The sequence below is a fragment of the Microcebus murinus genome, chromosome 1 (assembly GCF_040939455.1).
Source record: "Microcebus murinus isolate Inina chromosome 1, M.murinus_Inina_mat1.0, whole genome shotgun sequence".
In the NCBI taxonomy this organism is placed as follows: Eukaryota; Metazoa; Chordata; class Mammalia; order Primates; family Cheirogaleidae; genus Microcebus; species Microcebus murinus.
In genome coordinates this window covers 86,688,594-86,716,431 of record NC_134104.1, presented here as the reverse complement: position 1 = coordinate 86,716,431, position 27,838 = coordinate 86,688,594, and the positions used below count along the sequence as shown (strand labels likewise).

The following is a 27,838-nucleotide window of genomic DNA, read 5'->3' as shown; positions in this document are numbered from 1 at the left end:
CTTAGCTAGCATGGCTCTGTCCCCCTCAAAGGCTCTCTATACCCTCCCTCATCCTCCCCAAATTCTATCACTATCAATTTGTTTGAAACTAGCTATATTAAGCTGGTTTTACTTTTGCTTAAGCTTGGCATCTTCATTTATTATTTTAAATGACTCAGTGGGCAATGAATGTTTGAAAAGGTTATGCCTCTAGTGGGCCACAGTTGTGATCTTAATTTTAGCCTGAGGAATGTTGCTAATTCCCAACTCAATTTCAGAACGATGACGATTGACATTTCATGAGACAAATAAGATGAAATCCTTTCTCACTAGGTTAACTAATTTGCCTTTATTCTTTAAGCAATCACACTCTTTCTGTAAGTGAAAAAAATGAAGAACATAATATTGATGCAACAACAAAATAAAATATAAAACAACAGGGAGATTATTTTCTTATAATCTATTAGAGGGGAAAATTATTCCCATAATTTATAAGAAGAGAATAAAAGAAAATTCACTGCCTAAAACTACATATTCTAAACATGTATATAAAAATATTTTCCTAAATGTTTTATGATTATTTCTAGAATCAATTTCTGAAGTGCTGGCCTTAACCTCTTCCTCCTTCTACACTTCCTGTAGTGGTAGCTAAAACAATCACCCTCCTAGTAACGGGGGCCAGAATGCTAGATATTAAATCCCAACCCACATCCAATGAGTCATGAAAGCTAATGATTTTGATAGCTTTAATATTTTCCATTATATTTCCTCCTACCATTTTTCTTTGTTATTGTCGTAATTCAGGCTTCAGCATTTCATATCCAAGTTCCTAAAGAGAACCTCTTTCCTTCAAACTTATTTCTCTACAGTTTTTTTTTTTTCTAAAATACAAAACAGGTCTTTACTCTCAAATGCACTCATTCCCTGTAAAAGGGCAAAGTTAAATTCCAGCTACACTGTCCTTAGCGTGACCTCTTCAACTTGATTTTGTACAATAGCCCTTTACTCCCATGTAGGTCACAACATCTTGGTATTATACCTTGTCCTTGACCCTTTTGCAAGGTCTTTCCCATGCTTTTACTGATGCTTTAAAATAGCACAGATAGCACCTCCACTAGGAAAACTCTGCTCAAACATCTCGTTTATTTTCAGTCAGAATTAGGTAAACTTCTCTAGTGCTCCTGTAACACTACATTTTTCTCTCTAATAATGGTGTTCCTACTTTTTAATGTCCATGTGCCTCTGGCACAAAACTCATTGAGGGCTGGGACTACATCTTTAACTTGTGGATCACTAGTGCCCGCTCTTCCCCAGCTCCCACTCCCAAGATCATCTGTGCTCCCTAACTTGTGTTGAAAACAACAACAAAAATATTAATAGATAACTGATTGAGAAAAAGACATGTCATAGTTGATAAAACTTAAATATTGGAGTATGTATGCTTATACTTTAACTTATGAAAATCTTCTCATCAATATCTGAAATATTTATATGTTCCAAATATTTAATATATTTCTCCAGGATTATTAAGTAATTTTTTCACCATGACAAATTATGTTAAAACCCTAGATTATTTCTCATTCTGATATTATTATAATCATTCAACCTTTCATGATTCCCATGGAATAATTTCATTTCTCTTTTCAGCTTCAGATTCTACATATGAAAAATAATAAAACACTTTAATAAAGTTTGAAAGTAAATCTAAATCATTTCAAAGATTACATCTTTGTCATATTACTCTATTTCTCTACAAACAGAACTTCATTTAGATTTTTTTCTAATTCTTCTTTAAATAACCATACTCTTTTAACTTTGTATTCTAATTTATTTTGTATGCCTCCTACCATCTGTTGTGTGTCTCTCACTTAAGTATCATTGCTTTGCCTAACTAGCTAGTTATTTAATTGAAGGTAGTTATTTGGGGAAAAAATTGCAAAACTATTGTGAAAGGGAATGACAGAGAGGAAGATTTGGAGGAGATAAGGAGATAAATAAGCCTATTAATCTGATCTTTCTCAGAAAGAATGCACTTGATTTTGTCAATGTATTTCTTAACTTTATGTATCATTTATATGACACAATTATGTTTTAAGCACTTTATAGATATTAACTTACTCAATATGTACCACAATCCTAACAAGGTCAGTACTGATACTATCATTTCCATTTTTTAAATAAGAAAACGGAGGCACACAAAGTTAAGGTACCTTGGCCAGTATGTCAGAGCTGAAGATTTAAACACAGCTATTCTGGCTCCAAATCCATATTATTAAACACTCTGCTTTGATTCACCCTTGGGAAGTTGAATTTTTCATAAGAGAGTAATGTTTACAGCTGACCAGCTTCCTTTATCCACTCAACACTGAGCTTCATTTCCAACTGGTAATGGTGGTCGTAGTTTCCAGCTCAGGCAGTTCTGTTGGCCTTGTTTCAACACCTCTCTTCTCTCCTCCATTCTCTCTGATCTATGCATCTCTTTCCCTAGTTTAAGGACAGGTCTGAGGAGTGAGATGGGGTATGTTCTGGCTGTTTAATGCTGGATGCTGGAGTGGGTTCAAGAATGCTTACATGCTGCATTGGAATGGGGAAGAAGTGTCCCATGCAACATGCCAACAGCTTTCTCACTGATCCAAGAAAAAGTAATTCTAGCATGCTTAGCTAAGTGGACTCAGAGGGCTTATAGAGGACCAACACTTGGTCATGTTGCCAGAAATCATTGGCAGCACAGTAACAGAGTAGAGCCATTGCTACTTTTTCAAGCTAAGGTCTGCTAACCCTTCCAACCTGTTTAGAGACCCAGCTCAGTCACCTCCTTTTTGGCACTCAGTGGACTTATGCAGGTCTTCAAAGATTCAACTCATTATTAATGAGAGGATAGTGTGGGACAATAAGACAAAAAACAGTGTATGAGGAAGTTAGACCAATTGGATACTCATACTCACACATTGGAGACACATATATATACAAACACACATATATAATTACATGCATATATATATTTATATATTTACATGTAATTGTTACATGAATACAAAGAGATAGATATAGATAGGTTGAATGATAGATGTTATGTATGCATTAGAGGGTACATATGTATGTATAATATGTGTATTTTACAGCACATCAGGAAAATATACACAGAAACAGAAGAAAAATATTAGAAAATAGATAAGTATGTGAGTAATAGATGGGAGATTCTCCTTGATATATACATGAGGGGATAGCAAACAATTTATAAAAAATTAATGAATAAAAACAAGAAGGTCAAACTTTTGAGAAGATTATATATGGACAAGAAAGCAATGAGTAAATGTATGAAGAGAAGACTGAGGAGATAGAGACAAAATGAGAAAAACAAAATCAAAGTTAGAGAAGAGGAAACTCAGAAAATGAAGAAAATATTTAAATACAAAACAAAATAACAAGATAAATATATAAGAAGCATCCAAAAGAAATAGAAAAGATCAATAATTGGGAGTGTAACTAGCACTAAAATGGCTGCATCTTAGAATACAGTACATAGAACTGAAGTGCTCAACTAATGTGTGTTGAATTAATGGTTAAATAACTAAATTAGTTGAACAAGTCAATATTATGTCTGATTAAATGCAGATATTTATATCAGGTGGTGCCTTAAACTGTTTTCAGAAAGTAATAGAGACTTTGAAAGATTAGGAATTGAAGGAAGATAAATCATAGGTGGTAGACATATAAAATACATAATTTGAATTTTGATCTTAAGTGACTATTTTTATAAAAAGAAAAAAAAAACAGACGTTAATGCCAAACAACGTTTTACAAGTCAGCTTTAGTTTCCAAAGATTTAATTAATACTGGATGTTAGGGTGCCTTACTTTCTTCTTACTACACAACAATGGCTTCCTACATCTGTTTTTCGGGATTAAACATTCATAAAGTAAAATGGCCTATTTGTATATTTTGGCTGGCAATTCAGGTAATTGCACATTAGAACACATTGTTACTAGGGGGCATCTTTTGGCTTAATTTTAATTTCTCAACATCTGCATTTCTTAGTTGCTTATCCACACATTTTCTCTCTCCGGTTTTCCCTTGTTTGATTATTCCTTCATTTAAAGCTTCAGTGATGAGTGTTGGAGACACATTAAGCTGAGTGAAGCTTATTAAATCTTCTTTTACCTAATGTTTAGATTTAAATGTTTAAATATATCTGAAAAGGCGGGGGCTGCTCTAAAAGGATCCAGAATTAAATTCCCTGACAGAGCAATGATGTCTTGTCCTTCATCTGATAAATGAAAGGAATGAGCTTGTCTCCAGAGGAAAAGGAACCTGATGGGGCCACTGAATTTGAAAACATAGACTCAGTGACTTGTGGAGATGATTTACTTAAGGAGATATAAACTGAACAAGGACACAAAAACTGTTATTGGAAAGAGATATAATGTACTACAGAAGCTAAACAAAGAGAAAGGAAGCAAAAATAGACTAAAAACCTCTTGAGAAAAAAAATGTCTGCTGTTTGTTTTGTTTGTTCATGGTCCTCCATCTGGTTTAGAGAATCACAGGTACTCAACCCATCCTCAGCTCTACTAAACCTAGTCTTTTTTTATCCTACTGATACTTACTTCTTTCTGTTCCATTCTGCTTATATGCTTGCTTTATACCTGTTGGCATTTCACACCTTTATTCTACCAATTTGGGTTTTTTAATTCTTTAAAAGTCTACCTGATGTCTCCTTTCTTTTGTCTAAATCTCTCTTGTTCTGCTGGCATCCCTGCCATTGGACCTGCCAGGCATCTTAAAGTTTTTAATGTGGTAGTATGCCCAAGCTTCTTTCTTGACTCTTTTTTATGTGCGTGCTTTGTTTATATTTCCATTCAGAAAGCAGACAGCCTTTGACAAAGGCTTTTTGTTTCCTCTGCTTTTGGTGGCCACCACTGCTCCTGTCACTTGGCAGTAGCTGATCAGTCAGTGTGTGCTCAATTCATCAACCCTGTTATGAAGTGGAATGCTGACAGCCAATCCCAGTGACTTGGCTGAAATGTAGAGGAATATAATGATTCCGTTTCACTCCCCAGAGACACAACGTTATATTACATTCTTACAATAATGTATTTTTTCACTAGGCACACATAAGCCTCCATAAGGTTGAACTTTAAAATTCAATTTAGATAGAGAGGATATAAATAATATAGAAAATGGGAAGTATATTAAGGCCAGGACAAGTTTAATAGATAATATTATTTGAAAAACAACTATGAATCATTTTTGCTTTTGGACTACATTTTTGTTCTTTGAGGATTATAAGGGTCAGTCCAAGCATAGATTGCACTGTCTAGGTTTCATTTTAGAATGTTTTGCCTTCTCAGTTAGATACAACTTGTAATGTTGTTTTTATTTTGTTTTTAAATCTATTGCCATTTCAGTGGCTACAAAATTACATTGTTTACAAAGGGACTTCTGACATTAAAAAGCAAAAGTGTTCTTTAATTGAAGAGCCTTTATTTTTGTTGAATGTTTAATCTCCTTTCTCTACTTTTAGTGGGTCTTAAATAGAAGGTGTAGTAGGGAAAAGACCATAAAAGAAAACATGTTGTCTATTCCTAAATCAACCTAAAATGGTAAAAAATTGGTTTTCTGACTTTTAAAGATAGCATGCATAGAGGTACTGCATTTATTCAGTAGCTATAAAAGATATTGCTGAAGATAAAAACGGGAAAAAAGCATTTAGTTCAGTGCAGAGAGTCTGGAATTGATGCTATATTCTTTCTATCCAATTACTGCCAAACTAGTCAGAAAGAAGTACATTTCTTTAAAGAGCAGAAGCAGAACTAGTACATGGTTATATTACAATTGTAACAAACATTCTTGAAAAAGGCATTTTTTCTTTAAAACAGCCACTTTTTAAATGTCTGTGGTAATTGTATCGTTTATGTAATGAGGAATAACAGTATTTTAGGAGAACGAATGTAACTTCAGAAGGTTAATCATAGGAAAATTGGATGATGTCTTGTGCATATCACTATATCATATGATGAACAAAGGATTAAGCACACATAAATAGATTTCAAGAAAGGTTATATATTGCCAATTTACAGTGACATATTGATGAAACATGTATTAATAGTAGTTATTTTGGATATACATATTTGTTGAATAGTCATAAATAGCACAAGGTGCTCATAAATGATAGTAATGAATATTTACATCATAGAAAGCAAATTTTGATACCTTTTATTTAAAGACCTTGTGTACCTACAAATATTATCAATATGGAGAACTTTCTCACTCCTTCAGTTTATTTGCTTATTTTTGCTAGACTGCTAATAGATTATGGGATTATAAAAAATAGTAATACTCTCCCTCTCTTCTACAAGAGAGAGGAGCCTTTATTTGAAGAGCCTTTCTTTCTAAAAGCTCAGTATGTATGTGATAAGAAAGTCAGGAAAACTTTTACAATATCATGCAAAAAAGTATGATCATGGAGGTTTAGACTATCTGCTATAACACAGTGACCTTTACATGCTCATTGGCTTGAGGCAATTCCACTTGTTTCTCTCCACCTGGCATCTTGCCAAGTTTAGCATTTATCCTGAATCTTTCTAATTTTTCTTTCTTTTTCTATTCCCTCCCTCCCTCCCTCCCTCCCTCCCTCCCTCCCTCCCTCCCTCCCTTCCTTCCTTCCTTCCTTCCTTCCTTCCTTCCTTCCTTCCTTCCTTCCTTCCTTCCTAAAATATTATCATTAGCAGTTACATTAAAGTAAGTAAGTAAATATGTTTCCAAATTCATACTTGGTCATGTGAAGTGGGTTAGATGGGATTACATCTCTCTTTTCTTTGAGCCCATTTAGACATAGTTAACATGAAGTTTGTGATGAAATGAGAGGCCTCGAGCAGATGGATCTTTCTGATCCCCAGTGATAATGGGAGAAAGATTCAAAGCTGCTATCCCTGCTGGTTACAGCTTATGAGATGTACATAGCCAGTAGGCTACCAGTTACCAGGATCAAAGGAAGGAAATACAGGGAATTATAAATAAGGTTTACCAGGAATAAGTGGAGGTAATAGGGCTGAGCAGTTAATCTCTAGTATGTGTAGAACAGATATGAATACTTTTCTATATAGATATAACTATTAACTTATTATTCACTAATATTTTTTATTTTGCAATAAACTTTCAGAAGCAATAAGTTAAAAAATAAAGATTCACATTTGAAATATTTAACACTAAGTGAGATGATATGTAACTTGCACAATGCATTTGCCAACGTTTACCATCAGAGCACTAGTAATATGATAACCTTATAAAAACCACAGGGCACAACTCTGCTAAAGAAACTGCTAAAGAATCAGAATTAACTGCAAAAATTAGTAGTTATTTTGAGAAGAACTATAAAAATTTTATACTTACAACTTATGAGGTGTGTTTACCTATTCACTCTGTGATCTTTCATTTTAATCATATGGTGGCTTTTGTAGATCAAATAATGGTTCTTCTAAATTAAAGGTATTCATTTTCATTCCAAGTTTTTTGTGTGTATGCACCTATGGAAAATGAAGTAGTAACTGTTAACTGTTGCGACCTTTACCCTCAAGAGTTAACTGCTGAATGATGTCAGTTTGATACCTTTGCTGAGGTTTCAACAGGAAGTCAGTTAATTGCAATAATGGTGCTATATGCATTCACTTCATGAAGTCAAAATCAACTTGCTGGAGTTTGAATATGGCTAAGGTGAAACTTCAGACATTGTGAATATAATTGCATATTTAGTTAAAAAGTTGAACATTAAAGAAAATTTTGTTTGTGATATGAATATAAATTTTGATAGTACAAACAATCATGCTAAAAATAATATTCATATAAAATAAAGAAATATTTGGAGCAGAAATATATATGTCTAAAATGAGACAGGAATCATTAGGGAATAAAATATTAAAATAAAATGTCTAGACCAACAAAGGAAGAACATAACTGTCAAAGGAATGGGATGGTATTTTTATATTTACAGATTAACAATGGCATAAGCTCTATACCTGATAATATTTGTAATGAGAGATTTTATTTAAAACATATAAAGTCACATAATCCTCAAACTGAGAATATACTTTTAAAAATGTCCAGAGAACATTTACAAAAATCAATCATGTACTTGGCCAGAAAGGATACCTTCTTGTTAGGTTTTTTCTTTTTTTTTTTTTTTGAGTCAGAGTCTCACTCTGTTGCCCACACTATAGTGCAGAGGCATCAACCTAGCTAGCAACCTCAAACTCCTGGGCTCAAGTGATCCTACTGCCTCAGTGTCCTATGTAGCTTGGACTACAGGCATGTACCACCATGCCTGGCTAATTTTTTCTACATATTTTTAGTTGGCCAATTAATTTCTTTCTATTTTTAGTAGAGATGGGGTCTCACTCTTGCTCAGGCTGGTTTTGAAATCCTGACCTTTAGCATCACCCCCCTCCCCACCTCAGCCTCACAGAGTGCTAGGATTACAGGCATGAGCCACTGCCCCCAGCCCCTGTTAGTTTTTTAAAGAGACATTTTAATCAGCCTTTTTATCTAATCATAATATATTAAATCACCTAAAAAGTTACAAGTGAATATTAAAAATGTAACTTCACCAAAACTACATTCTTTAAATAATATTTTCTTCAAACTGGAAATTCACAATAAAATTACAATTATCCAGAAAAAAGATAAAAGGGAATTATTACTTATCAAAACCTCTGGGACATAGCAAAAGCTTAACTCAGAGAACAATCTTAGTCTCAAGCACTTTCATTATAAAATTAAAAAGAAGATAAATAAAATAATTTAATTATTCATCTTAAGTAATTAAAAGATAAATATCAAAATAAATTATAATTTGCAAGAAGGAAGAATTTAAAAAGAAAACAAATGAAGCCAATGAAATAGGGAAAATATAGTCAATAAACAACTAAATTCAAATGCTGGTTCTTTGAAAAGATCAATAAAATTAGATTGAACTTCTTAGAAGCTCAATTTAGGAAAAAAGATAACAAAGAAAACTATGATTACAAATATGAAAGGAGATATAACTACATATACAAAAAATATTAAAACACAAATTAGAACATAGCATAAAACTAAGACAATAAATTTATAAGCCCAAAGGACATGGATGATATCTTATAAAAATAAAAATTGCAAAGATTAAAAAAAGTTGAATAGCTCAACTTTCCTAAATGAGAATAGAAATATGTTTTAAGATCTTCCACAGAAAAGGTCCTACTCAGATATGTTTACAGCTGAATTAGATAAAACATTAAAGAAATTATCATTTCAATATTGTTTAAATTATTCTAGACCACAGAAAACTTGAGAAATTTTTCCATTCATTTTATATCCATTATTATTTAATCCAGCATATAATACTAACACCTGATAAACTTGGTACACAAGGAAAAACTGGAATTCAATCCTACTGTAAATACAGATTCAAAAGATTCTAAATAAAATATTATAGAAGATAACCAGCAGTGTATTAAAAGTCTAATCTATTATATCATGTGAGGATTACACCAGAATCTGGAAAATTAACATCATGAGTCATTGTATCAGGTGGTTGAAGAAGATAAATCTAAGAAAAAAATGAAAACAAAAAGAAAACTGCCACAAAATAATATGTGACAGCTAATTTTACTTGGTTATATAAATATATAAAATTAAATAATACAGGTAAAAAGTAAAATATTAGCTCCTAAGTCTGTGGTTCCTAATCCAGTCCTATACTACCTAAGTTATTTTTAGAATATCTTACATTTCCAAATGTTGGCATATTAAAACATCTACTTTGTAACATATATACCCTTAAAATTACTCTAATTAATTATAAGGGCTGAGCAGGATTTATTTATTTATTAATCAACATTTTCCATATTTACCATATTTGGAGTTTCATTAAGACCTAATGTTTTCCATGTTGTAAAAGTTTACTTACAGAAAATTAAATCTAACATTTAGAACAACAAGGCCCATTAGCTTTCCACATTCTTTATATTCTAACCAGGATAGAAATTCCTTAATTAGGCCAAAGAATTAAAATTTAGAAATAGAGCAATTTATTTTAGTAAAGCTATGAGGGTGGAGGATAATGGGACTAGTGCTTCAATATGAAGTGATACAAATTTTAATTTAATCTATTGAAACTGCCTTGGAAAAACACCAAATAAACAAAGATACTACAGAATCTTTTTTACATTTTGTCCACATGCTCAAAAATGCTCTTGGAGAATAGGAACTTGAATAATGGACAGAATTTGAATAGTGCAAATTTAGGAGGAAAGGCATTCCAGATGGAAATGAGTACTAAGAGGAATCTAAAGAGAAGTAGCTCAGTGATTGTGTTTGAGCAAAGACTGACATTGCCTATTGAAAATAGGCATATATTCTATTTAGATAAAATCTGTTCGCCTAACTTTTAGAAACATACCTCTCTTTTATATTAAAGTACCCCTATATTTCAAACATTTACATACTTATTGCAAAATGATATATTGGCCATCCTACAGATTTCTCACTATATTATCATCCATATTTACATAGAGTCATATATTCCCTGAAATGCTGGCATCATTAAAGTAGATCTTTCATGTATTCCCTCATGCTTTCTCATGCCAATTGAACCCAGTATGTTTAACTTTATGGGAGATTCTTAACAAACAAGAGTTAATGTGATGTACAACTATAATTTTTAATGGAAAAGTATGCAAAAGAACCCATGCTTGAATTTTCAAGTTTTGTTTATATGAAAATCATAAAAAATTAGACACACTTCTTGGAAACTATTCATTGCTACTGTGTTGACTTTTACAGTAGAACTAAAAATTCTTCTGTGTCTTTCAGATGAAACACTCCAGTAAAAGATGGCTTCCTGACAGTTATTTATCTTGAGAGGCTATAAACCTTTGGATTAATTGTATGTTTTGTACAAATGTCAGTTACTGATTTAGTTTTGATGGATCTATTCATGTCTTGTGTGAGCTTTAGGCGAATTAAAGTACTGCTTATCATCAGTCTTCTTTGGCTGACCCCTGAAAAATAAAAAATTAGATGTCATCAGAAAACCATTTTTTCCCTTCTACTAGATTCTTTAAGAGACAACAAAAATATTCTTGTTTTTCTAGAACTATGAAGGTAGTAGAGGTATTAAGAATGAAATTTGAGCTAATTCTGTTCATTCTTAATAAGCAAGTAACTTTAAACTGTATGAATATCATAAAAAATGTTTAATAAGGATATGATTTTATTTCCACACCTTCCTTGTTAATTCAAGCCCTAACCATTAGGACCTGTAATTCAGCAGTATAAATATTTTTGTACATTAGTTTCAATCTTTATGCATAAATGTTTGATTTTGTTGTAGTAGTTACTTCATAATGTTCAAATATGCAATGTATTTCTGCAAATCAATGGAGTTTACTATTTAATAATTCTTTACATGTGTATGATACTTTAGACAATATAAACTGCTTTCCTGTATATGAGCTCATTTAATGGTTCTCAGCCAATGGTTCTTTCTTGTTTCCTAGATGAAGTTACTTGATATCTATATATAGTCAAATCACCATCACAGGTTCTAAAATCAATCACTATTAAAGGGAGATATGAGAGTCTCTAATTAACTCAATCTTCTTAAATCTCAGTTTTCTTATTTCTAATGTTTTGATACCACTACCTTTCAGGGTTGATGTGAACATTTATAAACCATCATTATTATTAGTGATAGTTCACCAATAATTGGAGAAATACCATCAAGAAAATCTTATTTTTCTCTCATGTTACAATTATGGCTCTTTTCCTTTAATAAGATCCCAGTACTTGAATCACAGTACTCAGGCATCATTTGTCTCCTCCCCTAATGGCACTATATTTATCTTTTATTTCTTTCTTCTCTATGCCCAGAAACTGAAAACCTTCCCCGGGATTATAACTCTGTGCAGGAGCTTTGCTACCTACTCTCTGATTATCTGAAAATTGACCATTTACCTGGATTTTTGCACATTGCTCAGTCTTAACTTTCTTATCACCAGACTCTGCACACCTTTCAGGCCACTTTTATGGCTTCCTTAATGTCCCTTTGAGGATCCTGGTTTCATGAATTCTGCAAGTAATGCTTCCTAAGCACAGGGTCAGAAGTCATTTTAGGTGATTACCTGCCTCACTCTTAGAGGGGGAATGGCTGTCTCCATACACCTAATTCGTTAATTCATCTATTGAATTATTGCTATACAGGCCAGTCTACATTCATTCCTTTGAAAAATGTTAAAACAATCTATCAAGTCAAGGGCTGCCTCTTTTTATAATTAGCATGGTTCTTCTAGATAGAACAGAAGTTCAACTGTAAGTATTGGTCTAGTCAGATAGACAGGCTGGCTGGGTGCTAATAAACATATTCCTAGAAAAAATGTAGGACTAAATGGAATTATCTCTAAATAGAATGATTTCTTTTCTATTAATTTCTATGACATGATGACATGTCAGCAGATCCTTAATGGAAGAATAATTTTAGTGCCAATTTGTAATCATCCTTTCCAAAGATAACTTAAATGCATTTCCTAACCTGCCAATAATCTGTCACAAGGGCACTGCCTAGATTCTTATTTGGTTTGTAAAATATATATATTTTTAATTTTAGTATAACAAGAAATAATGTAAATGCAGACATAAGAAAAAAGATGACCAATTTTGAATAGTATATACCCTAATTCCCCGTTTCTTCATGTCTTCAAATACAACAGTCTCTTTAATATTAAAGCAAAATTAAATTTCTGTGACCATTTCTTTAGCATAATTGTTGGTTCTATTAGTTTTTAGGAAATAAGTTGAATTTCCTAAGGCTTAATAAGGCTTCACAAGAGAATAAAATACTTTCATTTAAAGATAGATACAGATACTTGCATTAAATTCTTGGAAAAGTATATAATTCTTTCCAGTTGCTACTTTTCTAAAGTCAGAGGTCAAAAAACCAAAAGCCTACTCAGGGCACATAAATAATGTAAATAAATAATAGATAAGTGCTAGACTACTCTTGGGGATGGAAGTCTGTAGTGAAGTACAGAGCTCTTGCTCTGTCTAAAATAGACAAGCATTCTCTCATTCCAGCAGATTGTTGACAAGCAAGAATTCCAGAACAGTAATATTGTCTTTTCAAATTTAAAAATGGGAACAGAAAAAAAAAGAGAGAAAAGATGTGGCAGAAATTCTGAATTTTTAGAATCCCCTAATTTTAAATGTTATTAAAATTCAAGATATAAGAACATTAAATGCAGTTTGAAGAAAACAAGTTTTCAACCTCTGAAATATATCTAAAATTTTGATTCACACACATTTTATGTCTTGCAACATAATTGAATTCAGAAGAAATCAGAATAGTTTTGTTCCCTTCATTTATCTCTGGTTATATATGTGCTGAGTACAGCCCAGCTAGGCACTTATGCCCCAAACTTGCAGGAGATATAGAAGGATATAAAAATAAGGACATTTTGGTTCTTTGAGAGAAACATGGATGAAAGCTTGCCCCACAACAGCAGGTACTCATTTCCAGTTTGCAGTCCTCACAGAAGCTTTATTTTTTTCAAAAATAACAGGCAAAAGAAGCATCTTTTCTTTGTACCACTTTCTTGCGTAGAAATTAAATGTTTTTGTTCAAATTAAATGTTTTTGCTGTTAATTTCACATGAACCACAATTTAATTCAAGTATTCCCAAACATCATGATTTAATTTGGAAATATATGCATATATTTGTAAAGGCTCTAAAGATAGTCTGCTGGCCATCCATGATAAGAAATACTAAAGGTGGCAATTAACAGAATTTGCTTGGTTGGTACTTATTTCTAACAGTTAGCCTAACAGAGTTCAATATAATTATGTAATATCATTATGACTGTGAAAAGAACAGTGAATGACTATAAAAAATCAGAGCTCTAGTTTTAATCATATACCAACTCAAGTATTATGTGCCTTGAGCTAACCATTGAACCAAATTATGAAAATAAGCTTGAAACAATATTTCTAAGATCTAAAATAAGGATTTAGAGTAGTAGAGTAGTAAAGTATACTACTCTAACAAATTAATTCATGTTCCTTTAAAATTGGAAGTTCACATATATCCCTATTTTTAAGAGTTTTTAAAAGAGTTATTAAAACTAAAAATAATTTTAATGCTTTGTTTTAATTTATAGAAATAATATTTTTCTTTTTTTAAGTGGTGAATTCAATTGATTTTTGAATGTTAAACCAGCTTTTTCTTACTGTAAATAAAGTCCTCTCAGTCATAATACACTTATCTGTTTATATAAGTATAATTTACTAATATTTTATTTATTTTACTGCTATGTTCATAAAGGAGATTCAACCATAATTTTCCTTTCTTGTGATATCTTTGACATGTTTTGATGTCAAAGTTTTGTTGGCCTCATGAAAAGAGTTTTGAAATTCCTGTTTGTTTATCTTCAGATATAGTCTAAGTTATTTCTTTTTAAAACATGTATTATAAAATAATTCAATTGTGAGGCCATTTGAGTTTTGAGTTTTCTTTTTGTTCTGAGAAGGATATAATAATATACTTAACTATATTTTTAAATAGATATTAGATATTTGGATTCAATTTCATTTTGTGACAGTTTTGGTAACTTGGTATTTTCAAAACATTTTTCTAATTTACAATATTTTTTAATGTATTGATCTAATTATTGTCAAAATACACTCTTATCTTTTTAATGTCTATATGAACTATAATAATGTCTCTTTATCTCTCCTTGAGATTGATAAATTGTGTCTTCTCCCTCCCTCTTTTTCCTTCTCAAATAGTATTATTAGGGAGTTGATAAAATATATGGCCAACATTTGCCTTTGTTGAGTTTTTGTTTTGTACACTTGCTTTCTATTTTATTCATTTTTGCTATTTCTATTTCCTTCTTTTTAATTTCATTTAAGTCTATATCACTGTCCTTTTTCTAATTTCTTGAAATTAAAGCTAAATCATTCAATTTTTTGGCCTTTCTTTTCTTATGTTTGTTTAAGGCAATGCATTTTTCTTTAAGCACTGCTTTAGCTGATTTTTCAAGTACTGTTATGTCATATATTCTTAAACTAAAAATTGTCAGTAGTTGTTCTTTTTATGAGAGACCTATGAACTACTCATTCAATGTCATTTTTAAAAAATTCTTCTTTGAATCATAGCTCTTTAATTACACTCTGTGTATTTTCAAATTTCTAGGTTTCTGGTTTTATCACAGTTCTCTTTCTTGAGTTTTGATGCCCTTGGGGATTTCTCTTACTATTCTGTCAGCTTAGAAAGTACTCTTTTAAAGTGAGTATATCATAATGTACACAGCATCTATGTATTTTTCAGAATATATATGTCAAAAGACTACTCAAAACAGAAGTGTACTAACTTGAGAGCCTATCTCCCATGTCATACATGATTTCATTGTATGTATTGATTGCTGGGTATTTTCTGATGTAGTCCTTACAGAAAACTGAGTATTTGGGACAGATCATTTAGGAAAGAAAGAGAGCAAGGACAGTGACATTTATAAAGTGCCTAGAGGTGCTAGAGACTATCCTAAACACTTTACACATATATTGTCATTTAATGCTCTCAAAAAAATCCATATAGAAATCCATAACATGTTACCATCCAACATATTACAATGTTGAAACTGAAGGTCAAAAGATATTTATATACAGAAGGTCATCTAGTTTGTATGCCAGAACGAGAATTTAAGCCTTTTTTTGATGTCCCCCGAATCCAGAATTATTTCACACTTTATTCTGCTCTTCCCAAAGCTTCCATCTCTATTCACCTACTATCCCCCACCAAATTTTTGTTGAAAATCAGTTCTCCAAATATCATGGCTTATTTATTGGGTTCTATAGACTAGGTTCTGGCCCACTAGGATTAATATGTGTCAGAAATACTTCAACATCAATGCTGCTCATTTATATTCTAGCAACAAGCTTCATTTTCTTTTCTTCATGCATACAAAAAAAAAATGAAGCACTTAAATGATAGTTTATCCAAATAACACACTGTGAAAAATGCCTTTCCCATCAAAATTCTTTTTATTTCTATTGTTTCAGCATTTATAGTTTTCATTTTTGTTTTCATACTATGATTACTTCTAACGGCCACCCATGGCTACAGATGGATTTCAGTGCATTTCATAAGTTTGGGTGGGTTAACAATTATCTGTCTCATGATTTTTGCACCTTGTTATGTAATTGGTATGATTTAATAAAGATGATTTTACTGCTGGGTGCTGAAGTGAGTTTCCCTATGAAAGAAAGTAGTTTTGGTTAAAAAAATGACAAGTAATATTTGAATTCTTACCAATTTTTATTGATGTTCTGGCATAAGCATTTATATTCATTATTATGACATAGCCTTAGCCTATTTGCATTGTCACAGAAAGATGGCATCTAAAAAGTATTTTTAAGATGTATCCACCATTATATAAAATTACCATTACTATGTTAGTTGATCTTGCAATAGTACTCAAGATTTCATTTACTATAGTAGAAAATAAAATGAAATAAGTATATATTAAAATTATATTTTCAATGTAGTCTTAAAGGTATATGTATTTAGTAAAGAATATTACTGAACATCAGTTATGGTTTACCATTTACTAAGTGCAACCCTACTGTAGTTGAAGTTTCAGGATGTGTTGAAAGAGTAAGACTCACATTTGCTTTTAAAAAGCACAGTTTTCTCCCATTCTGTTGGTTATCTATTTGCTCTAATGATTGTTTCCCTGGCTGTGCAGAAGCTTTTTAATTTGATCAGGTCCCATTTATTTATTTTTGTTTTTGCTATGATTGCTTTTGGGATCTCCTTCATAAATTCTTTGCCTAGGCCAATGTTGATAAGAGCTTTCCCAACATATTTTTCTAGAATTCTTATAGTTTCATGCCTTAGGTTTAAGTCTGTTATCCATCATGAGTTGACTTTTGTGAGGGGTGAGAGGTGCGGATCCTGTTTCAGTCTTCTACATGTGGCTATCCAATTTTCCCAGCATCATTTATTGAATAAGAATTCTTTTCCCCAGTGTATGTTTTTGTCTGATTTGTCAAAGATTAGATGACAATATGAGTATATTTTTTCACCTGCGTTCTCTGAGAAAATATTGTCATGTCCTATAAAGGGCAGATAAGACATGAACAGAATTTTTTTTTTTTTTTTTTGAGACAGAGTCTCGCTTGTTGACCAGGCTAGAGTGAGTGCCGTGGCGTCAGCCTAGCTCACAGCAACCTCAAACTCCTGGGCTCAAGCGATCCTCCTGCCTCAGCCTCCCAAATAACTGGGACTACAGGCATGTGCCACCATGCCCGGCTAATTTTATATATATATTAGTTGGCCAATTAATTTCTTTCTATTTATAGTAGAGACGGGGTCTTGCTCTTGCTCAGGCTGGTTTCGAACTCCTGACCTCGAGCAATCCTCCCGCCTCGGCCTCCCAGAGTGCTAGGATTACAGGCGTGAGCCACCGCGCCCGGCTCATGAACAGAAATTTTTCAAAAGAAGATAGACTTATGGCCAGCAAACATATGAAAAAATGCTCAACATCTCTAATCTTCAGGGAAATGCAAATCAACACCACAATGAGATATCACTTAACTATAGTGAGAATGGCTTTTATCAAAAAGTCCCCAAAAGTAGATGCTGGCATGGATGTGGAGAGATAGAAACACTAATAATAGTGCTGGTGTGACTGCAAACTAGTGCAACCTTTATGGAAAGGAGTATGGAGATACCTCAAAGAACTAAAAATAAAAGTACCATTTGATCCAGGAATCCCACTGCTGGGTATTTACTCAAAGGATAAAAAGACATTCTATAAAAAAGACACCTGCACTCAAATTTTTATAGCAGCACAATTCACAATTGTAAAGATGTGGAAACAACCCAAGTGTCCATCAATTCATGAGTGGATTAATAAAATATTGTATATGTATACCATGGAGTACTACTCAGCCATTAGAAAAATGATGAACTAAAACCTCTATTTTAACCTGATGGAACTGGAGACTATTCTTCTAAATGAAGCATCACAAGTATGTAAAAACAAACACCACATGTACTCACCATTAAATTGGAGCTAATCGATCAACACTTATGTGCACATATGGAACATATGGAAATAACATCCATTGAAAATGAAGCAGGAAGGGAGGAGGGAGGAAGGAATGGGCAAATTTACACCTAATGAGCACAATGTACACTATCTGGGGGATGGGCACAGTAATAACTTTGACTTAAATGGTACAAAAGCAATTTATGTAACCAAAACGTTTTGACCCCCAATATTCTGAAATTAAAATAAATAAAAAGAATAATTTTTAAAATTAGCAAAATGCATTAACAATCTTTGTGTTAAGCACAAGAAAAAGAAATCAATGTTAGTATTTAGGTATTTAACAAATTCTCAGTAAATATGCTTATTTTGAAGTGTGATAGAGGTCAGTCATTTCAATAAAGGCTTATTGAAATGGAATATGTTTCTCCCAATTATTTATTCAGTAATCTATTCACTCACTTGAAAGAACATTGGAATAGTGACTCTTTTAATCAAACATCTCTATATGTTTTTACACCATCCAAGTTTATGTCATTTCATTAGAGAACCAAGCAGATGAAATTGAAGACTTGTAATGTCTTACTGATAGGATTAATTTGTCCATTTTGTGAGTCTGCTTTTAGATTTATTTTAGATAAATCAAAGTAATTTAATCTGAAAAGTGACCTTTGACAACTATACTCTCTGAAAATCAGAGTGATTCTCAGAAGCAAGATACTATTAACAGTAAGTGTAATATTCCTGTGCAGGACTGGTACATTCTGTAAAATCTTATTAGTCTCTATGCCTTGGATAGCTTTCATTTTATTCAGTAACATTTCTTCTTTCTAGGATGTATGTTTAAGTGCTTTACCATGAGATACTGTATTGTATGTTTTTCCTACAATCCAAATATACAGTCAGTGTTAACCAGAGATGAAATTATCTCCTGTGCAAGTGTGTGCAAGCGTGAAAGATGTAGAGTTATAACACTAGAATTTTTTTTTTCTGGCACAGGTAGTAATAGATGTGTTGAGAGTTTATTTCTATGAGCTCTTGTTTTTAAATCAAGTTTTCTATTTCATTATCATGTAGACCATATGTTGACATAAATATCAAATTAATTAGACAATATTGAGTATCAGCATTGTGCCTGGGACTTACCTAGAGAGCACTAAGCCCATCAGCTTGCCTTCTATTACTTGTAGAGCAGATAGTTGTGCACCATGTTCTCCTTGGTCACAAGGAGAAGGGGCATTAAGATCTCTTATAGATAATCTACTTCTGTACTAATTTTTTAATGGCATATATAAAAGGTCAGTTTTTTTGTTCAGATGGTTCCTAAACTCTGAAATTTGGTCTATTGCATTGTTAAAACAGTTACATTAATCTCCCTAAGTCTCATTTTCTCATGAGCATAAAGTTCTCTTTCTACCAACTGCATGTGATCTTTTAATTATTTTACTGAGATACTGTCCTTTCAAACACTCAACATTTTTATTGCTTTGGGAAATTACTAAGATTGGGAAACTATCTGTTTCTTCTAAACTAGAATGTATTTAGTAGAAGCGTAGTATAGTAGAAAGCTGACTTATAGAATCTAGAACATTTTACCTCTTGGTTGCATTATCTGATTTTCAGTTTCCTTATCTGTAAAATGGTAACAATGGTAGTCATATGAGGGGTTTTTGTGTGATGATTAAGCACAATATTTTGATTCTAGCAGACATTCAATATATAATTTACAGTTAGTATTTTATTTTAGAAATTAAGAAGCAGTTGATCAAGGAATCATGTTTTCATTTGGCATGCCATTTATTGGCTGTGTGGCAAGAGTAGGTCATGGAATGCTGCCTTTCCCTCTTAACCATTTAATTTCTTGATATTATATGTGTTAACAATTTACCATGTGTTTTGTGTCAATATTTTCAAAACAAAATTAAAAATTAAAAGATAAAAGTAAGACTCTAGCTATAGAGTCTTTAAATTCATCACACATATAGTACATGACTCACATAATTTTGCTACATTGGCTATCAACTCAAATAACAACTTTAAGGAAATTTTTGACTTTTTAATACTATATGAAAAATATCAACTTGTACAGTATATGAATGTCTGCATATGTTATTTTATATACACATAAGAAAATCTCAGTGGACATTAGTATATGTATTTCTTTCCCTGTGTAATGCTAATATCTTTCTTTAGATGTTTGCTTTCCCTGTTCATTTACAGTATACTCTTGGCACTCAACCTGGTACTAGGAATACTACATGCATCACTTCCTCCAATTCTGACATCAGCGTTGCTCTGTGGCTCATCCAGTGGCAGGTGTTAAACATTGATATAAACAGAATTTTGTCTACCAAAGCCAAAATCCTCCTATTTCTAGTCTCCCATGGCCAATGGAATGTTAATGCCAAAGTTACTTCCAAATTCAAATCTCAGGCATGACAATTCATTATGCTGCCTGCCAAAACTACTGGCCCATGGAAACCCTTATTTTTAAAATTAAAGCAGAGTAAAACTTTCTGTCAAATAAATACCTTATGATTTTAGGTAACACACTCCTATTTTAGCAGCTATCTCTGATATTAGTACATTAAGATTATATTGTAATTAATTATTTAATAACATTTCTCATTTAATACAGCAAACTGCCTAATTATAGCAGAACTGTTCACCATAAATCCCAAAACATTTATCATGGAGGAAAAATATCAGAAAAACTGTTAAAATTTTCAATAAAACCTATCCATTTTCATATTCCAAGTGATTTGAATTGATTAATAAATAGAATTCTTTGACTGAACCATTTGTATCAATGAGACTTTGTTTTAATGACTGTTGATTAATTTAAAATAATTTATATTTTAAAATTACATAATTTCAAAACAATGAACTCATATAGTCTCTTTAAATCATTTTTAAAGAACAAGATAAGTATAAATAAATAATTGGATAAATTTAAAAGACAATTTTAAAATGTAGCTGAATTAAAAAGTAATCTTAGGAAGACTGAAATGGAATAGATGTTTATTAAATTATGATTAACTGTTTGGAATGTTAGGCACTATTTATTAAGAAATTATATTTTCTCTATCATTTTTAAAGACCAGTATTTCTATAATCATGTGCATTCAAAACCTTTTCTATAGTCTTTTAGGATGCATTTTTTATATTAATATACTAATATTTTTCAGATTACTAAAAATGTGTTTTCATTTGAATCCATTCAATAACCATATTCATTAACCATTCAATAACCATATTATAGAATATTTGAATAATTTAATCACTAAAAGGTAATATCACTAAAAGGCCAAATGATATCACATCAATTAATTTTGAACAAATATTTGCATTTTAAGTTTATGGTAGCAGCAACTTAGGTCATAATCATTAACTGCTTTTCCAGGGTTTTTTCCCTTGAATGTTGTGGAAATATTAATCAATACATACAAAGAAATCATGTATTACTTGGGAAATCAGCTCTCAAGTTAGTATATTTCTGATTTGAGTAGTCTTTTGACATATATATTCTGAAAAATACATAGATGCTGTATACATTATGATATACTCACTTTAAAAGACTACTTTCTAAGCTGACAGAATAGTAAGAGAAATCCCCAAGGGCACCAAAACTCAAGAAAGAGAACTGTGATAAAACCAGAAACCTAGAAATTTGAAAATTAATAGAAGATAGCACAGAGTGTAATTAAAGAGCTATGATTCAAATAAGAAACTTTAAAATATCTTATATTAAAGACATTGAATCAGTAGTTCATAGTCTTTCCTAATAAGAACAAGTACAGACAATTCTTAGTTGAAGAATAATTTCTCTTTCAAAAATTCTAATTCTATTCCATGGCTCCCAGAGAACAGATCAAGAGGGAATACTTCCTATTTCATTTTATGAAGTTTGTATATTACAAACCAAAATCAGACAGAAATGATCCCTGAAAGGAACATTACATACCAACTTTACTTTTCAAAATAGATGTGTAAGTTATAAGCAAAATGTTGGCAAAATAAATCACATAATAGCTAAAAATTATAATGTATTCTATAAAGTAGAGTTTATCTTATGAATAATGTAATCTACCATTTTAAAGAAAAGGATCATATGATTGTCTTAATAAAGGCATCAGAATTTCTGGTAAAAGTCTTAAGAACATAAGAATTGAAAGAACATCTTTAACCTGATATTTACAATACAACATGGATGTCTGTTATCACACTTACTACATATTTCGTTACATATTTTCTGGAAATCATAGCCTATATAGGAATACAAAAAAATCTATAAATGACTAGAAAGGAAGTAATAAGCCCTCATTATCTGCATATGATACAATATTTTATATAGAAAACAAAAATGGTAAAAAATAATTAGAGAGTTTAGCAAGATTTTTTAATAGAACATCTGAATAATATTCCTCTAGACCAGCAATAATCAGCAGATAAATATTTTAATTTTAAAACATAGTTTTATATTATTAATAACATTGACCAAATATTTGATCATTAGCTAAATATGTTCAGGCAGCTATAACAAAATACCTTAGGTGAGGTAACTTAAAAACAACAGACCTTTATTTCTCACAATTCTGAGGGTGGGAAGTCCAAGGTCAAGGCACCTGTGGTACGTGGTGAGGTACCTGCTTCCTCATAGACAATGCTTCCTAGCTGTGTCTTTGCATGATGGGAAGGGGAAAAAAGCTCCCTCTGGCATCTTTTATAAGGGCACTAATCCCTTAAGATTTCAGCATATAAATTTGGGGGTATACAAGCATTCACACCATAGCAATAATATTAAGGATTTATTGTTATTTTATTATAAGGATGGCATTTCTTTTCAAATTGATCTTTAGTCTCAGTGTAATTGCAGTTACAATCTTGATATGGAAATTAATAAGCTCATTCCAATATTAATATGGAAAGCAAAAAAAAGTTAAGATATTCTTGAAGAAGAATAGTGGGGTGACTTACTATTTTGGATATTGCTACATATTATAAAGTAATAGTAATGAAAACAGCACATTATGATGAAGATTGATCAAAAAGACTAATGGAATTGATTTGGAAGCTCAGACAAACCCATATACATATGGAAACTCATATGACAGAGTTATCATTGCAAATTAGTGGAGAGTATTTGACAAGGAATGCTAAAACAATTATTCAGATGGGAAAAAGAATTGGATTCCTACGTACACAAAAACACACACACAAACACACACACACACCCCTTATCTAGGCAAACACTGAAATTTGAAGAACTGTTCTTTAAAAATTTTAGGAAAAATAAAATTAAATAACTTTATGATCTCAAGTTTGAGAAGGATATCTTAAGCATGTCGGAAAATATACAAACTATTACATTATGTTAATTATCTACATTAAAATTCTGAATTTTTGTCTATCATAAGACAAGACATTAAAAATGGAAAGAAAAGACAAAACTGGGAGTAGATATTTGCCATAATAGACCTAAAAAAGCATTAGCCACAACATACAAAATCTTCTATAAATATGAGCAAAACACAACAGCAGCTTATTGCACAGAAAAGGAAATATGAATAGTTAAATAATATGTGAACAGATCCTCATTAATAATCTAAATGCAAATTAAAACCACAGTGGGATACAATTTAACATTCATTGGTTAGCAAAAATTAGATACACTGACTGTGGGTGTACAAAAAGCTTTGGGAAGCTGTTAACATTTAGCATATCCTGCAATCAAGTGATTGTACTTCTCAGTTAAATACATAATAAAATACAATTTCACACCCATAACACTGGCAAAAGTACAAACTAAAATAAAATAAAATAATGGAAAACACCAAGTGTTGGTGAGGATTGGGGGAATAAAAACTCTCATGAAGAGTTAGTAGGAGTATTATCAAAATCCTTTTAAAAGCCTTTTTTTTTTTTGAGGTTTCTTACTAAAATTTTACAGGTTTACAACCTATGGACCGATAATTGCTTGCCTAGAGAAACTCTTGCATATGTCCATTAAGAAACATGAATAATAACATTCAATGTGACATTGTTTATGATAATGAGAAACTAGAAACAACTTTAAAATATTTATCTCAAGAGAAATGATAAAAAAAAAAAACCCAGAGGAATATTAGAAACCCTATACCTTGGTTAGGATTTCAACATATAAATTTGGGGGATACATAAACATTGTGAGAAAAGCAAGTCTCCAAACAATATATAAGATATCAATTATATAAAAGTAAAACCACACAAAATTAAAGAATGAATTATTAAGGATATATATTCATATATATACATCTATAAAAACAAAGCAATGGGAAATGAAAAAATCAGATTGATGGCTAACCTGAGGATCAGGTTAAGCGACAGAATACATAAAGAGTATACAAAAGGCTTTAATAATATTAGAGATGTTCCACTTCATAAACTGGGTTGTTCCTTTTATTATTCTTCATATTTTATACATGTTACAAATTTCCATATGTTCAAATTATTTCATAATATGAAAAAGGAAGTTATAATGAAGAAAGTATATATCCATTTAATTGAAAGTTAAGAATGCATACATCCTTTCACTACGTAATTTTAGCTTAGTATGAATAATACTTAGAAATTCTCCAGAATTGGGACAAATCACTGATTTTTCAATTGAGGACCTTTAGAAGTATTTTATTTGCCTTTTGAGATTGTGTAGTATAACATATGCATCTTAAAACATTCAGTGTTTTGTTGAGTTGTTTACACCATGAAGCACTTTGGAACTGAAATCAATAAAAGGAATGGCAGATCAAATATCTTGCATGTTTTCTGGTGGATTTATGTTCATCAATTAACTGGATAGAAGAGCAAACAAAATCTAAAGGAGTATTCACATTTTTCTTCTCTTTTTCTGTTAATGTTGATTATATATAGCTAAATTTTCATAAATAAAATATGTATTCTGAAACCCCACTTTATATATATTTTAAAAGAATATTACTGACTCACCTTTCTACATGACTTTCTCATCAAATTGTGTTAAGTTTTAACTGTTTACCTGCCCTATTCCCAATATGCAGAGAGAGAGAGTACAGTAGTAGTAAAGAAAGTTGGTAGTCTAAGGAGGAGAAAAAACAACAAAAGAACAAGGTAGAAGGCAGACCAGTCCTATTAGGAATGAAAAATGGGATTCTTCCATCACCTTTTCTATAAAATTTACATGGCACTGTTGACTGGTTTAACTAGATATTTAAAATTAAAAAAAAAAATCAGGAAAAGAAAAAAATGTATAAGAGTATCTTCAAAAAGACAGAAAACAACTGGGAAACTACTTCTTATTGCATCTTGCTGTATAGGCCAGCTTCTGAGCTGTATCAGCAGATATATTTTTTGTCTCCAGTAATCTTTCCTACACTATTGTATCTATTTCTTGTTACTTTCGAGGTGTGTTTTTTATGAAGCGTTCTCTAATAAACAGGGTCTAGGAAGAAATAAGTATGTGGGAGAAAAATAATGTGATGAACAAAAATAATAATGGTATCAAACACTTAGGTAATAGAGTGGCTAGCAATAAAATTCATTTAAGAGGATATATTTTTACCCAGAAAGGAAGCTGGTCCCTTTATGATTCCTTTTCATTTCAGCTAAAAAGGAAAAAAAAACTTTATCTAGATTAAATTATTTTTATTATGTTCCCATGTTCGATTCTGTTCTATACAAAATTTTTTTAAACAGATATTTTCTGGTTTCTAGAATTTCATAAACTAAAATAGATAGTGTCGCTGTGCATTGTGGAATAGGCATAGGGATAATATATAAAGCACAAAATGTACAACATAAACATTAATTTCATATTGGTTTGGCAATCTGTGTTTTGATTTTGGTATTATTGAAAATCATTGTGCTCATAGCATCATGTAATTTGACATGTAAATTGCATCTAAAGAGCTCTCCTGTATTATTTTAAAAAGCAATAGCCACATGTTAATCACATAATTTTATATGAAATCATATTAACTATCATACAAAACTGCCTCAACCAGCATGACATCTAGTTTTGGAACTGAGTTTTAAAAGGATTATGTTGATGTTGATAGAAGGATCAGAACTAATAAAGGAACTAGTGGGCATTGATCACTCATTTCTACAGTTTTGTAGTGTTTTATTAGTTCTTAATTTAAGAAATCAATTCATCCTGTATTTGATTCAGCATAATTTCTGTGCAAGTCTATCATTCTACCAAACTGTAAATTTCTTGTAATAGGGTCCTGTCTTATTCATCTTTCAATATCCCACAACATCTATTATTAATTGTTCATATATTAAGCAGTCATATCTCAAAAGAATAAAGATTTTCTTTTTTGGTTAAAGTATGCTTTTTAAATTTCTTTCAGAAATTTCATACAACTGTATAAAAGTGAAGATGACATGGAAATTTCAAAACAGATCAAGACTCATTGGACTTCTTTGGGCCTAGAAGATATACAGTTTGTAAATTACTCTGTGCTGCTTGATCTGCCAGGCCCTTCTCCCAGCACTGTGACTCTGAACAGCAGTGGTCAATGCTTCTATCCTAATGGCCAGCCCTGCAGCGAAAGAGCCAGAAAAGACACTAGCCAAGATGTGCTCTACTCATATGCAGCCTATTCTGCCAAAGGAACTCTCAAGGTAATATGACCATTTGTCTCTGTCATTTACAGTGAAATGGAATTAGAAAACAATGGCTTTCATCTAAACTGAACTAACTGGCAAGATGCAACATACAAAAGTAACCATTAAATGTTCTCAGTGCGGAGGTGCCAGGAAAGAAAAAGAAGTTGGATTGCATGACCCTTTTCTTGTTATATTTTGAAAGTGAAAACATGTTAGAAGAATTTAATTTGAAGGTGTTGAATGCGTGACTGAGTCATTCACATTTTCTAAGACCATATAGGGCAAGTCTATTTCATTCTATGGTTTTGAAAAAGGAAATTTTAATACATTGCTATGGAGAGAAAGAATAGAAATGAGAGGTTTCTGTTTTGAGATTATGTATACACACAAGAAATGAAGTAGAAAATTGGTGTGATTATTCACACATTTAAGATTTGAAATGCAGTGCCTCTGCTTTCATGATGGAAATCACATGCAACAAGAAGCTAGGTGTGAATTATTTCTCCACCTTTTCTGGGTTAACCGGTTTATAATGTAGTGTTTTTTGGCAGAATGGCTGAATGTAAGGTTTCTAGAGCCACACAGACTACTTTTAAATCTCAATTTCCCAATTACTTAATGTTAACTTAACCATCTTGAGCAGAACTTTCTCAACTCTGTAATGGGGATAATAATAGTCCCAACTTCATAAGGTTGTTGTGAGAATTAACTAATACTTGTGAATCCTAGAGAACAGAGTGTGGCCATAGTAAGAACAATATACAAGGTAGATGCAACAACATACATTGGTCATTAGTTTTCTTCATATGGGCAAGTTTTCTGTCTCAAAATAAAAGTATAATTTTATCAAGCACATTTAGTTTTTTTATCAAATTGTAGATTGCCTCATTTAATACAAATAAAATAATGTTATGTTTCTGACTTGTTAATGGCACACATTTTTAAGACTCTAACTTATTAGTAGCTATGATTCATTTATGATTACTTTGCAGAAATACTCAAAATAATACAATAGTGATAATAGTGAATGCTTGTTCCTAGTATGTTTTTTTCTTTTCTAGGGGCGATGGTGGCGGTGAGGAGGGGCAGCTTTTCCAATGCTTTAGCATTGTTTCTGTTCTCTGTTGTGTCATACTTTAACATTTAA

The 27,838-nt window shown here is 31.6% G+C and overlaps 1 protein-coding gene across 3 annotated transcripts in view; it reads left to right on the top strand.

The window, feature by feature from the left end:
- NAALADL2 (N-acetylated alpha-linked acidic dipeptidase like 2) overlaps positions 1 to 27,838 on the top strand; it is a 1,254,620-nt gene that overhangs the window by 671,047 nt on the left and 555,735 nt on the right. For all 3 annotated transcript variants that reach the window (XM_076003772.1, XM_076003759.1, XM_076003769.1), the window contains one exon: positions 26,433 to 26,706. In XM_076003772.1, coding sequence (XP_075859887.1) covers positions 26,433 to 26,706 — 274 coding nt within the window. The remainder of the gene's footprint in view (positions 1 to 26,432; positions 26,707 to 27,838) is intronic.